Source organism: Cryptomeria japonica, chromosome 7, assembly GCF_030272615.1.
Source record: "Cryptomeria japonica chromosome 7, Sugi_1.0, whole genome shotgun sequence".
Taxonomy (NCBI): domain Eukaryota; kingdom Viridiplantae; phylum Streptophyta; class Pinopsida; order Cupressales; family Cupressaceae; genus Cryptomeria; species Cryptomeria japonica.
Window position 1 is genome coordinate 18878069 of NC_081411.1, and position 12326 is coordinate 18890394.

A 12326-nucleotide genomic window follows, 5' to 3' on the forward strand; every position below is an offset into this window, starting at 1 on the left:
ACGGTGGAGTGGCCTGCATAGTTGGGAAAAGCTTCTCAACAAGTGTCTTGTTGAACTCGATGATTACAATTGTATAAGAATGCATGATCACTTAAAGAGATTTGGGTAGAGAAATTGCAAATAATCAATCACCCTCCCGTCTCTGGTCTCCCCAACAGATAGACCAATTTATAAATGTGGATAATGTAGTTCAGGTAACATTAATGCATTGTCTCAACCTTCTTTGTCTACTTGTAGTTGTTGGATTCTTTTGTGCATGTTTAAATAACATTTTTATTTATTTTTGTTTTAATTTGAAAGGGAATTTCCATTCGAGGTGTAATGGCCACAACATATGACTCCACAAACAAGCTTGAGCGATTTGCTCGATGTTCCCAGGGTGGAACGCTCAACACACGCAGAGGATCCTGTAGCATGGCGCTCCGCTGCAACCTGACACGATCTTTGCTTGGTGGAAAGCTCAACTCTCAGAGAAGATCTCATAGCCAAACACGCTCTTCGCTTGGATTGAAAATTTTGCACGTCAGAGGAAAGTTTAATTTTCAAGTGCTCAGTGATCTATCAAAAGAGATGATATGGCTTCACTTGTACAATACCGAACATATAACTCTTCAGTCATTGTGTTCATTGAAAAATTGAAGGGTTTTAGAACTCAATGAATCATGGCAGGTGAAAAGATGTCTACGAGAACTATGGAAGACAGACAACAATGTAAGTATCTCCATTTAATAAGATGTTCTAAATATTTACTTTAATTATTTTTATTGTTGGCCCTTTGCAGTCAATCTCATTGAGAATTTGCTGCAGGCTCCTGTGCAATTGAGAGAGTTAGTTATTAACAATTGCTCAAGATTCCAAGGATTTCCAAAGTCAATAGCACGTCTCAGGCATTTGAAAAAGATAGTCATGTATTTTAACAACAAAATGAGGAGTCTGCCGGAAGAATTTTGTCTTCTTCAATCGTTGGAGCACCTGGAATTAACTGCTTGCTTGAGGTTGTCACTACTGCCCAGCAGTTTTGGTGATTTGAGAAAATTGGGGCACCTTGATTTGTCCCGTTGTGAAAATTTATCACCATTACTCAGTAGTTTTGGTGATTTGAGAAATCTGGGGCAACTTGATTTGAAGTATTGTAAAAATCTATCATCACTACCCAGCAGTTTTGGTAATCTGAAAAATTTGGTGCACCTTGATTTGTCCAGGTGTGGAAATCTATCGTCACTACCCAGTAGTTTTAGAAATTTGAAAAATCTGGTGCACCTCGACCTGTCTGCGTGTGAAAATCTAGCGTCACTACCCACTAGTTTTGGTAATTTGAAGAATCTGGGGCACCTTGATTTGTCCCACTGTAAAAATCTATCAGAACTACCCAGCCGTTTTGGTGATATTAGAAATCACAGTCACCTTAACTTGTCCGGTTGCAATGAATTGAAGAAGTTACCAGTGTCCTTCAAAGAGCTTAGACTCCTGCAACACCTCGACTTAAATTATTGTTCAAGCCTGACCTTAGAGCCGGACATTATGGAGAACATGATGAAGCTAGAGTATTTGAATCTCCGTCATTGCTTGCTATTGGAAGAGTTGCCTCGTCATATCACAAATCAGACTTCCTTGAAACAGCTCTGTTTAGATGAGACGGAGAGGTTAAGGGAGATACCAGTCAACATCGGTCAACTGAGCAAGTTACAAGCGTTGTCTATCTCTAGTAAGTTGTTGACAAGCCTGCCGACATCTATGGGAGATTTGTCTTCCTTGATTTGTCTTGTAATTTGTAGTTGTCCCAAGCTGGAATGTTTACCTGACTCTCTCGGGTGCCTTAATCTCTTAAAGTATTTAACTATACAGAATTCAGGAGTGAAATTCTTACCAAAATCAGTTAGGCAATTAAGTAATCTTCAAACATTGAAGATATGGTGTCCAATTGGCGAATTGGATCTCGGGGCAGGGTTGTTTACTTGTTTGAAGAGGATAGAGCTATTGTTCACTGAAGTGTCCAAGATCTCCATCTCTGAAGACTGCTGTCCCGGCCTCAAGACTTTATCACTTAATTGGAATGACAATTTAAAGAAGATCGAAGTTCTACCAAATACACTAGAGAGCATAGTTTTGATAGGGAACACCGAGTTGGATGAGCTTCCCAGTTTTGCGCAATCATCTTTTCTCCGAGACTTTGAACTCAGACGCTGCTACGCAGTCAAAAAAATACAAGGTTTGGAACATTGCAGAGCGTTGGAGGAGCTGAGAACAGATACGAGGTGGGAGGAGATGGGCATAGAAACTTTGGAGCGCATGGAAAGATTGAGAAAAGTGCAACTCAAGGCAATGAGCAGATGAGGTGTTGAACGTTGCATTCAAAACATGCAGGTAATAGTAATTTATTGCCATACAGAATTCTTATTATTTTCAATTGATTGTTCATTATCTAACGTGTTGATGTGCATAGGATTCGCAGAAATGTCCAAAAGAACAAGTAATAGTATGCACGCAGGCGGTCCCTGATGCGGCTACACGTCTAAACTCTTTTGACTTTTCGAATCTCTTTGTCGTTGACTCATTTGCTAACCGGAAAATGAACTCCATCACTTCCCTCAAATGGCCCTCCACTGCTCGTTGCACTCTGCTATGTTTTGTTGTAAATCGGGAGCTTTCCCAGACTTCTGAGAGGATAACCCTTACGATACCATTTTCAAGCGAATCTCCTTATCGTCTAAATACAAATGGTACGGAGTGGGCGAATGGTAACTGTTATTGTTCTCCAAATGAATATGATACGGAGTTGGAGGCGGGTAAATGGGTAATGATGGCTGTCTTACAATGTCCCTCTCCCAGTAGGATGAATAGAGATGGTAAAATACGCTTGAGTACAGAAGATCCATTCCCAATCAAAGTGAAGAAAGGATTGCTTGTGACGGGAGAGGAGGAGAGGCTCGTGGAGGCATTCATCCGTTTATGGGAGTGGCTATCATATTAATATCGTCAACATTATTGATATACATGTGAATATAAATATATTCATGTTAATTTAAAAAGTATTTTGTTCATGGTCTTGCATTCTAATTTTGTTCTTAATTATATTTAAATAATTTTGTTATTTTGTTATATAATATTTTGTAATAAAATAGAAAATTAAAAATTTATATCATTTCAATTGAGATGTAAGGTTAATTAAAATAATAATAAAATAAGTAATTAGATAATATGGAAGATTGTATTGTTATTGGAATCTTCTTGTTGTTTGATACAATGATTTGTATAATCATTAAATTATTATACATCATGTGGTGAACTTGTTGAACTAAGACTTTGGTTTCATTTACTAAATTCTAAAGGCTAAGATATACATATTTAAAATTCATGGTTTTGTAGAATCTAACTATTGAGGTTTCACTTCATCCCCTCCAGAGTCTCCTTATGTTATTGACAAAAGAATTTCTCTAGGCACTTCTATGATGAGTGTAGGCCCACTTTATACAATAAACCATGGGGCTGCCTAAGGAATCCTATGCAATCACCATGAGCACAATTGACACACAACACAAGTCTTGCTCAATTAAGTGATTACAATAATTAAATACAATAGAACCTAACTATTACTATTTTAGCTTTATTTCTCTACACTCATCCTTACACTTGTTTACATAAAACATTTCTATATAAACATCTCAAAAATGAAATTTCTCTATATAGAGGGATTTCTCTCTAGTGATGCCACAATAAAGCATGTCTTAAGATTTTGACCCTTTTGGTGTGGTATGAGTTATTGCTAAACCATTAGTATATTTATGCCATTTTTAAAAACTTTTATATTTTATTTTTTATGAAAAAAAATTGATTTGATTAATATTAATAAGTGGTTTACAATCTTATCTTTATTTATAATTATTTCATTATTTACATATATTTTTATATATGTTCTTCAAACTGGAAAAATCTTAAGATTCATTTCTCTATAATTTTGTAGTTTAAGATTGACCTACGTCAATTAGTAGGTCTTTATGTTGAACCAAACATTTCAATTTAGAATTTTCCCTCCCATTTGTACCAATCATTATGAGCTGAATTGATACACATTCATGCAACTAATATGTTTTTTGTATTTAAAAGCCTTTAAAATACCATCATAACACATGTTTGAAAAGGGATAAAAATAATTTGAAGTATAATTTTATTTTTTAATGAGAAATAATTTAACACATCAAAATCATATAAACCATCTATGAACTTGTGAATATTGTCTTCAAATATTCATTCAAATTTATAAAATTGACCCACCTAAAAGCTTGATCTAAACAACTTGAATCTAATATCTTGGCAAATTCTCAAATAATATTCACAAATACCATACTCCTCACAAGGGTCTTAAGATATTAGAGATTAAGCTACACTAAAATTTTATGTTTACTTTATATTAAATCATATCTACATGTTAGAAGTTAATTTTATAGGGATCATAGTCAAAATCTAAGGAGTTGAAGGTCAAAACTGCATGGAATTTTCATCAAATTGATGACATAAAATTTAAATCATTTTAATCTCTCAAATTGAATATTTCACCATTAGTTTGAGAGCTAAGAACTTCTATTTGTTACATTTAATTTTTGAATTTATATATTACAAGTTTATCAATTTATCTCCATAATCCATTTTAATCATTCTCAATTGTTATCATTTGACATAATCATCTTGATTTATTTATATCATTCAAGTAAAAAGTATTTATTTTCTTTACTTTTTGGTGAGCTCAAAATTTCTACCTCCTATAGTGTTTACACTTATTTTCAATTGTAGTTTTTAGATAGGATAATTATGATTATGTTTATTTATGATTTTGTTTTCCTTTCATATTTTTGTTTCCTAGATATATTTGTATTTTATCGTATTTCATCCATTATATGACTTTCCTTTCATCCATCTTTGTTGGTGCATCCAAGATTTTATTTTGATATATACTAGTGATTAATTTTTTTATTGATGTTATCCCTCGCCTCATTCCTATACTATTTATTACTTTTTAGAGTTTTGGGTCTTTATAACAGATCATCACTTTTCTACTAACGCACACTTGGATAAATCTTTATTGCTACATATTTTTATCAAGGATTCTAATGGGGCCTTATCTTCAAGATTACTATTCATACTTCTATTATATTTTGGTGTGTTTGTATTGTGGTAAAATTAAACTAGTGTAAAGGGAAATTAGTCCTTTGAGTAATCAAGTTCCTACACCACACTCGGATAAATTTGAAGATAATCACAATCTTTAGATTTATGAACTAATCATTTAAATTAGATATTTAGTAAGCATAAGGCAAAATTAAATTCCCAAGACTTTAGGAATAGAGTTTACATGCTACAATGTTCTCCTAAATGGTTTGGTTAACTCTCAATCTAGGAATTTTGCATGGATCATAAACAACATGACACACTATGTAAAGACATAGGAACGTTCTAAGTTCAATAATAAAATGCAATAGTCTTTATTCTTAAATAAACTCAAAATTCCTTTAATAAGTCTATTTACTTTCCTCTATTCCATACTTAACTCTAAATGATCCTTCCAATGATTTCATAATAAGCAAGAGATTTTGATAAGAGATAAAGATTCTAGATTCAATAAGAGAATGTATGTATTATCTCAATCATATCTACATACAATGCTTAGGGCTTTCAAATGCCTTAAGTTTAAATAACAAGAAAAATATTAAGTAAAGGATGAGATGCTTCCATTGATCTGCAATCGAAAGCTATCTTTAATGCAATATTTAGAATGAAGATGAGAACAAGATTCAGGTGATTTTTCCACCCAACCTTGAAGCTTACACTTCCCCATAATTATTGATCAATCAAGAATACCCGACCCTGCACAAATTGCTTAGCAAAAGGAAATTGATAGACAAGATGGAATCTAGTGCATTCCTAGAATGATACATGCATTTTCAATTTTTTAATTGCATTAAGAAATAAGCAAGATCAATCAAGGATATGGTAGAGAGTGTAAATAAATCCATCTATTTCAATGGTCAATAAGTTACTCGGCGGAGTATAATGCCATGCATAGTAATAAAATATAGTTTGGGAAAGCAAACTATTCTCTCTATAATTCCACATTCGACGCCCGTCTCGAAAGGTAACTTTTCCCACACACAAGTATATCTAGCTTTCCTATTGTTCGTATGATATCCAAAATGAATATAAAAGAAGTCAATCTTTCATTAAATAGAAATAATCTTTTGTTTACAACCAATTATATCTAATAAAAAAATAATCTTTCACTTCTATCTTTTCAAGTAAATCAAGGATAAGAATTAAAATCAAGAAGGTGTAACACATGTATGTATCTTTACATATAATTGAATAGAAAATGAGTACACATTCTTTAGTCTATTTCTCATAAAATCCAAATAGTGTAATCATACATTAACTTGTATTCTATTTTCTATAGTTTCAATTTTCCAAGTTTAGAATGCATAAATTCTCTATCTTTATACATGTTTTTTTTTATCCAATTCTTTTCTTGAATAACATATTTAGTTCGATACTAACATGTGTTTTCTATGATTTATGAATCAACTAACTAAATTTAGTAATTTTCCATAATGGGTATTAAATAAAATGATAGTTCATAATGCACATACCTATATGCCTTTTTTAAACGAAGTTTCAAATAATCATGATGATTTCTATTGCAAGGAACTAATTCAGAAGTTTAACTCTTTTCTTCAATAATGATCTAAAAAAAAAAAATCTTAATATAATTTTGTTCTTATACTCTAATTATATAATAATCTATTGCTCGTTAAAGACCCTACCTCTAAAATTTAAGCCAATTTTGATATGATCAATGCTAATCTTCTTTCAATTCTATTTGCAATACTCCTAGATTTCCAATGCCTTTCTTCCTCTATGCTTTTCAAATCCTTTGTGTTCTTTCCTCTCTATTCTCTAATCTCTCTTTTCTATTCGTTATTCTTCATTCCATTCTCTATTCTTTGTTCTATCATCTCTATTATTTGCATATTTCTCACTATTTCCAATACCACCATTTTCTTCTTCTCCTCCTTTCTTTTTTTACCAAAATAAGCGTCTATATCTATGCTAGTCGCATGCTATGTTATCTCCTCATTTTGGGCTTACACCCCACTGCCATTATTGTTTTCCATACCACCCATGCAACACATCAAACAGTTTATTTGTCACTTGGCATGTGACTATACTACGTAGGTCTTGTACCAATGGTTTACACCACGTAGTGACCATGCTTACAACATAGTCCGTAAACTTTTCAAACACAACGTGGTTGTAATTCTTTGCAAAGTTCATGTTCAACTTGAACACTATGTATCTTTTTTGATGCATAGTTGATATACTCATCGACTCCCATTTGCAAGATGTTTTTGTTACGTGGGATAGTCCCCATAGTGCCCATGTTTCATAGCACATAGTCCTTATCTCATTCGAACTCAATGAGTTCGATTTAATGCATAGTCCTTGTTCAAAATAAACACAATGTGTTTGTTATAATACACAGTCGATACTACTCATCAACTCCACTATGCAATATGCTTTATTATTAATAAAATATTATTTAATAAGTCTTCTATAATATATATATATATATATATCAATTGGTTATGTATATGCATATATATACATAATATTAAACGATCATGTATATGTATATATACATAATATCAAATGATTATGATATATATAAATAAAATTCATGAAGTAAAGTAATTCAATTTCATGATAATTAGATATATATATATATATTATAATTATATACATGTATATGATGGAATAGAAATTCGAACTCTCACACACACACACAGGTTTGTTTCTGTACATCTTCTTTGATAGCCTTAGCCTACCTTGAGCCTCTTCTCACAATTGCTTCAACTTTCTTTACTCTTTTCTTAGATTGAATTTGGCTTTCAATGGTCTCAGCACTACCGAATACTTCTTCCTTGGGTTCCTTGGGTGCTTCCAGAAGGGCTTTTGCATAAGTTTCAATGATGTGATCATCAATCTCATAACCCATTTCAGTAACCCAAATTGTTCTTGGGATAACTGCTTCCATCAAGATCTCATCCTTTTTAATTACAAAGCATATATTATCCTTATATTTGTTAACAATTTTCTGTGACAATCTGATACTTTTGTTCATTCTGGCCTTTAATGCTTGAAAATACTCATTGATATTCTTTTCCTTGTTTTCACCCATGTTGTTGAATAGGTTTGATAATTGTTTCCCTACGGGTATGTCAAATCCAAGGCTCTTGTTGCCTATACCAGGCACCTGTTTGGTTATGTGTAGCATTAAGCATACAAGTAAATTACCAAATCTAAAAGTCCCTTTCTTATCCTTCTTTATTTTTTCTAAATTATCAATCAACTCATCCTTTAGCCATTCACATACATCAATTTTCACATTGTCCTTAACCATATCATAAGCACTCTTTATGCATAAATTGGAAACTGAGTTAAGTCTATTTGCATGAGTTGCTTTGTAACCTAGAATCATGCCAATGAATCTCACATTTATATCAATTACATCATTAACCCTCAAGGACCTTTTGTCGGATGTTGCGCTTGTTAGGTTTGTTACTAGGTCATTTGAGACCTTCTTTGTCTTGTCTGGTTTGTTACCGGTGGAAGGTAACCCTGTTACAACTTTCACAGCTTCCTTGGTAATTTTGTGAATCGAATCTAACCAAAACAATGCACCATGTACCCTACTCAATACTATCCTAATAACTTCCTTAGGAAAGTCCGGAATGCTAAGGATCTTAGTGAATCCTAGGGTTTCAACAATTTTATGTTCAGGTTTCACATTTCTGAAATTATCACATATAACAGTTTTGTACATTTTTATGATTTCTTCATCTCCTAGTTCTTCTATGTGGCAATGGATGTACATTCTAGGATCTTCTACAAAAACAACTCCTTTGGGAATTTGGGAGAATGCACCAACATTGTCATCCTTTTTAGCTATCTCAAGAACTAGCTGAAATACGGGCCTAGGACGTTTGATCACCTCGACTACAGTAGGGTTTGCTATGAATTCAGGTGCAGAGGAGGATGTCATGATTATAAATACCTTTTTCTGCCTTAGGAAAGATTGATTGCTGAAGTGCTTTGTCTCTTTGCTCGAAATGCCTTTGCTTTGGAGATTTCGCGCTCTTTGAATGTTTGAATGCTCAGTGAAGTAAAATGGAGCCAAAACCACTGATTTATAATGTTAATTTTCCAACTACCACATTTAATGCATGTCGATGAAGTAATCACTTAACTTTATCTATCGGTATAGAAATAATTTATACCTTTACAATCAACCGAGGGAATAATAGCATATGTCTCATTTGATTGCCAAACCCTCAAGATAACTTTCTTTAATTTGATGAAGAGCTTTCTGCTGGTGGAGTACTACTTTGTTCTGCCAGTGGAGTGTTGATTGGTTCTACCAGTGGAGAAGTATTTCCAACATTATTTAGGTCTAACTTTCTAATCCATTGTTTTGAAAATTCATGCTTAACTACTTCAAATTTTTCTTTTCCTTTCAAGCTAGGACCATTGTTGTTTGCCGGTGAGGACTTGCTTCTACAAAATTTAGCAATATGCCCAATTTTGTTACATGCATAGCAAGTCACATTATTCTTCTGAATAGCTTTCCCATAACCTATGTCAGTTTGTGTTCTACATTGATTAGATAGGTGTCCAAATCTTCCACAAACATAACATCTCACATTCATTCTACAATTTTCAAAGTTATGACCAACTTTGTTGCATTTTGAACATTGACCGGTGGGTGTGTTGATATTTTGATAATTTTTGGATCTACATTGATTTTCTCTATGACTGTACTTATTACAATTAAAGCATTTTCTATTAAATTTGTAAGCAGTAGGTTATCTTACTGGTTTGCTATGATCCTGTGTGTTTGCAGTGCCGGAGCTTTCTCCTGCCTCAAAGCCAATTCCACAAGTGTCACCATTAGGTTTCTGAATCTTCAACAAGTCACCAAGTTCTTTTGAGCTTTTCTTGAATTTTTCTTTGTGTTGATTTGCAATATCCAATTCTCTTTCTAAGATCTCTTTCTGTCTCATCAGTTCATTGGAGTCATTCTGTGTATGCATCAAATCTGTCTTTAACAAATCATTTTCATAGCTAAGTCTGGTGTTCTCATTTGCTGCATCACTTAGTCTTCTGGTCAAATCTTCTTCATTCTTCTTTCTATCTTCAATTTCTTTACAAAATCTCATAGTCATATCCTGCATCTCATTCTTTGTTGTCATGTTCTCTTGTTTTAGCTTGCATATCTGCTCATTAAGAGTTTCTTTTTCATCATCCTCAATTTGCATCTTTTCACAGAGTTCTCTTCTCTTGTTTCTTGCAATGGTAAGATTTTCTTGAAGTGCTTGAATAATTTCCTGCGCTGCCTTTAGATGATCTTCAAGTTTGATATTTTTCAACTTTTCTGTATCAAAATCTGAGAGAGCTGCTTCCAATTGCTTCATCAAATTTTCCATGTCTACCAGTGTCAAGATATTCCTCAAGCTGTTAGGCTTATGAAAATAGAGGACCAAACTCTGATATCAATTGTTAGGATTCCCATAGATACTGAGAAGGGGGGGTGAATTAGTATCTAACTGGTAATTAAAATTTCTTAACTTAAAACATGTAGAGCAAATTAAAACTGTGTACTAGTAAGTAGAAAATAATGCAATAAACAGAGATAGAAACAACCACATGAAAGACACACCATAACACAATATTTTAACGAGGAAACCCGGTGTGGGAAAAATCTCGACGGGATTTATGACCCACAATATTCACTTACTGGACAATAAGAGAATATTACTGGTACAAGAGGGGCCTGCACATGTAGGAAGGCTAAGTGCCTAGAGCTCACTGCTCAATAACAGAATGGGAAGCCTCACTAACTTACAAAATGGATTATATAAATCCAGTGTCTTGTACTGCTTCAAAATAGCATCTATAATGCCAGATCCAATACCGGTTTCTACTCTTCTTCTTACATAAACCCTTAACCTATAATTCGCATAATAGGTCTGCCTTATTTCGCCTAATTACATTCCATCTTCCTTCTTCTAAATATTCTACAATGATCTCTTATATATATGAGTCATTTTACAATGTTGCCAAGTCGGCTTATAAAGATAATAAACAAAATATATGCAACAAAAATCATGTCAGCCTTTGTGCTAGTATGCTTCCTTTCACTACTGGTGTCAGTGGTTTGAGTGTCGGTGTAGAGTCTAATCTTGCTAGTGTCGATGGAATGTCTTGCCGGTGTCATAGGATTGTAAGGTTGCCATCAATGACAAAACCTTCAATCACCTACAATGTCTCATTTGAGTGTGCATATTCCAACAAGAAAATGATGTGGGATAATGAAAACAATAGACAACATGTTATCCCGCTAGCCCACATGAAGGAAGGTTTGGTTGTTTTGAAATACATATAACACACATGTTAGTTTGTCTGTGGGACAAGTTTGCACAAATTGGGAATCCAACATGGATTACTTCCACACATGGACCTTTTGTGAGCAGAGGGAGTTGTTGATGGGTCTCACCATCTCCCATGTGGCTGAGTGACACCTGAATGTTAGGTAGACAAATATTTTTTGATAGATCTTTGTAACTAGAAAGGGAATGTGTATCAAATAAGATCTTTCAGTCAAAGAGACAAATTGGAAGAGGAGTAAATGTTGAGCAGAGTTGTAACTGAAGTTATATTTCAAAAATGAAGGTTGAGTACAAAGTGAAAAATTAGATTATTGAGATTTGCTGAGCAAAGAAGGAAAGAGCCATTAAATGTGGACGACTAGTAGGCTGGAATGAATAGACAAAGAAAATCATTTAGCAGCTCGAGAAGATTAGAAAGAAGATATCACCACCATGAAAGATTTGAAAAAACCTCTAGTTGACAAGACATCACAACTACAGTCAAGTGAAGAATACTAAATATAGTAATCTAAACTCAAATATCATTCTGAAGATTGAAGATGGTGCAATGAATGATGGCGACAAATCAGCTTGTAGGACTGATTTGTTAGGAGCTCAAAAATATTTTTTTGAATATCTATTTTGGAGGGAAAATCTTGTTGTATGTAGATTGCGACTAAGTGAAGTTAGTGGATAGTTGAGGATATGTGTAATCGAGAGGTTGATGGAGATGTGCAGATAAAGAAGCTCTGAAAAAAGAGAGAAGTAGAGAACAAAGAATGAAGAAGGGGTAATACAAAAGCATATTTCATAGGTACCAATAATAGGAAACCCGAGCACTCAATAACATCACAA

General features: G+C 33.6%; 1 protein-coding gene across 1 annotated transcript; it reads left to right on the forward strand.

Annotated features, from left to right (window-relative positions):
* Window positions 1–321: 321 nt before the first annotated feature.
* On the forward strand, window positions 322–2971 carry LOC131056905 (disease resistance protein RPV1-like). Its single transcript, XM_057991178.2, has 3 exons — window positions 322–553; window positions 782–2319; window positions 2444–2971. The coding sequence occupies exons 1-3, from the start codon at window positions 322–324 to the stop codon at window positions 2969–2971; spliced, it is 2298 nt and encodes a 765-aa protein (XP_057847161.2).
* Window positions 2972–12326: the final 9355 nt, after the last annotated feature.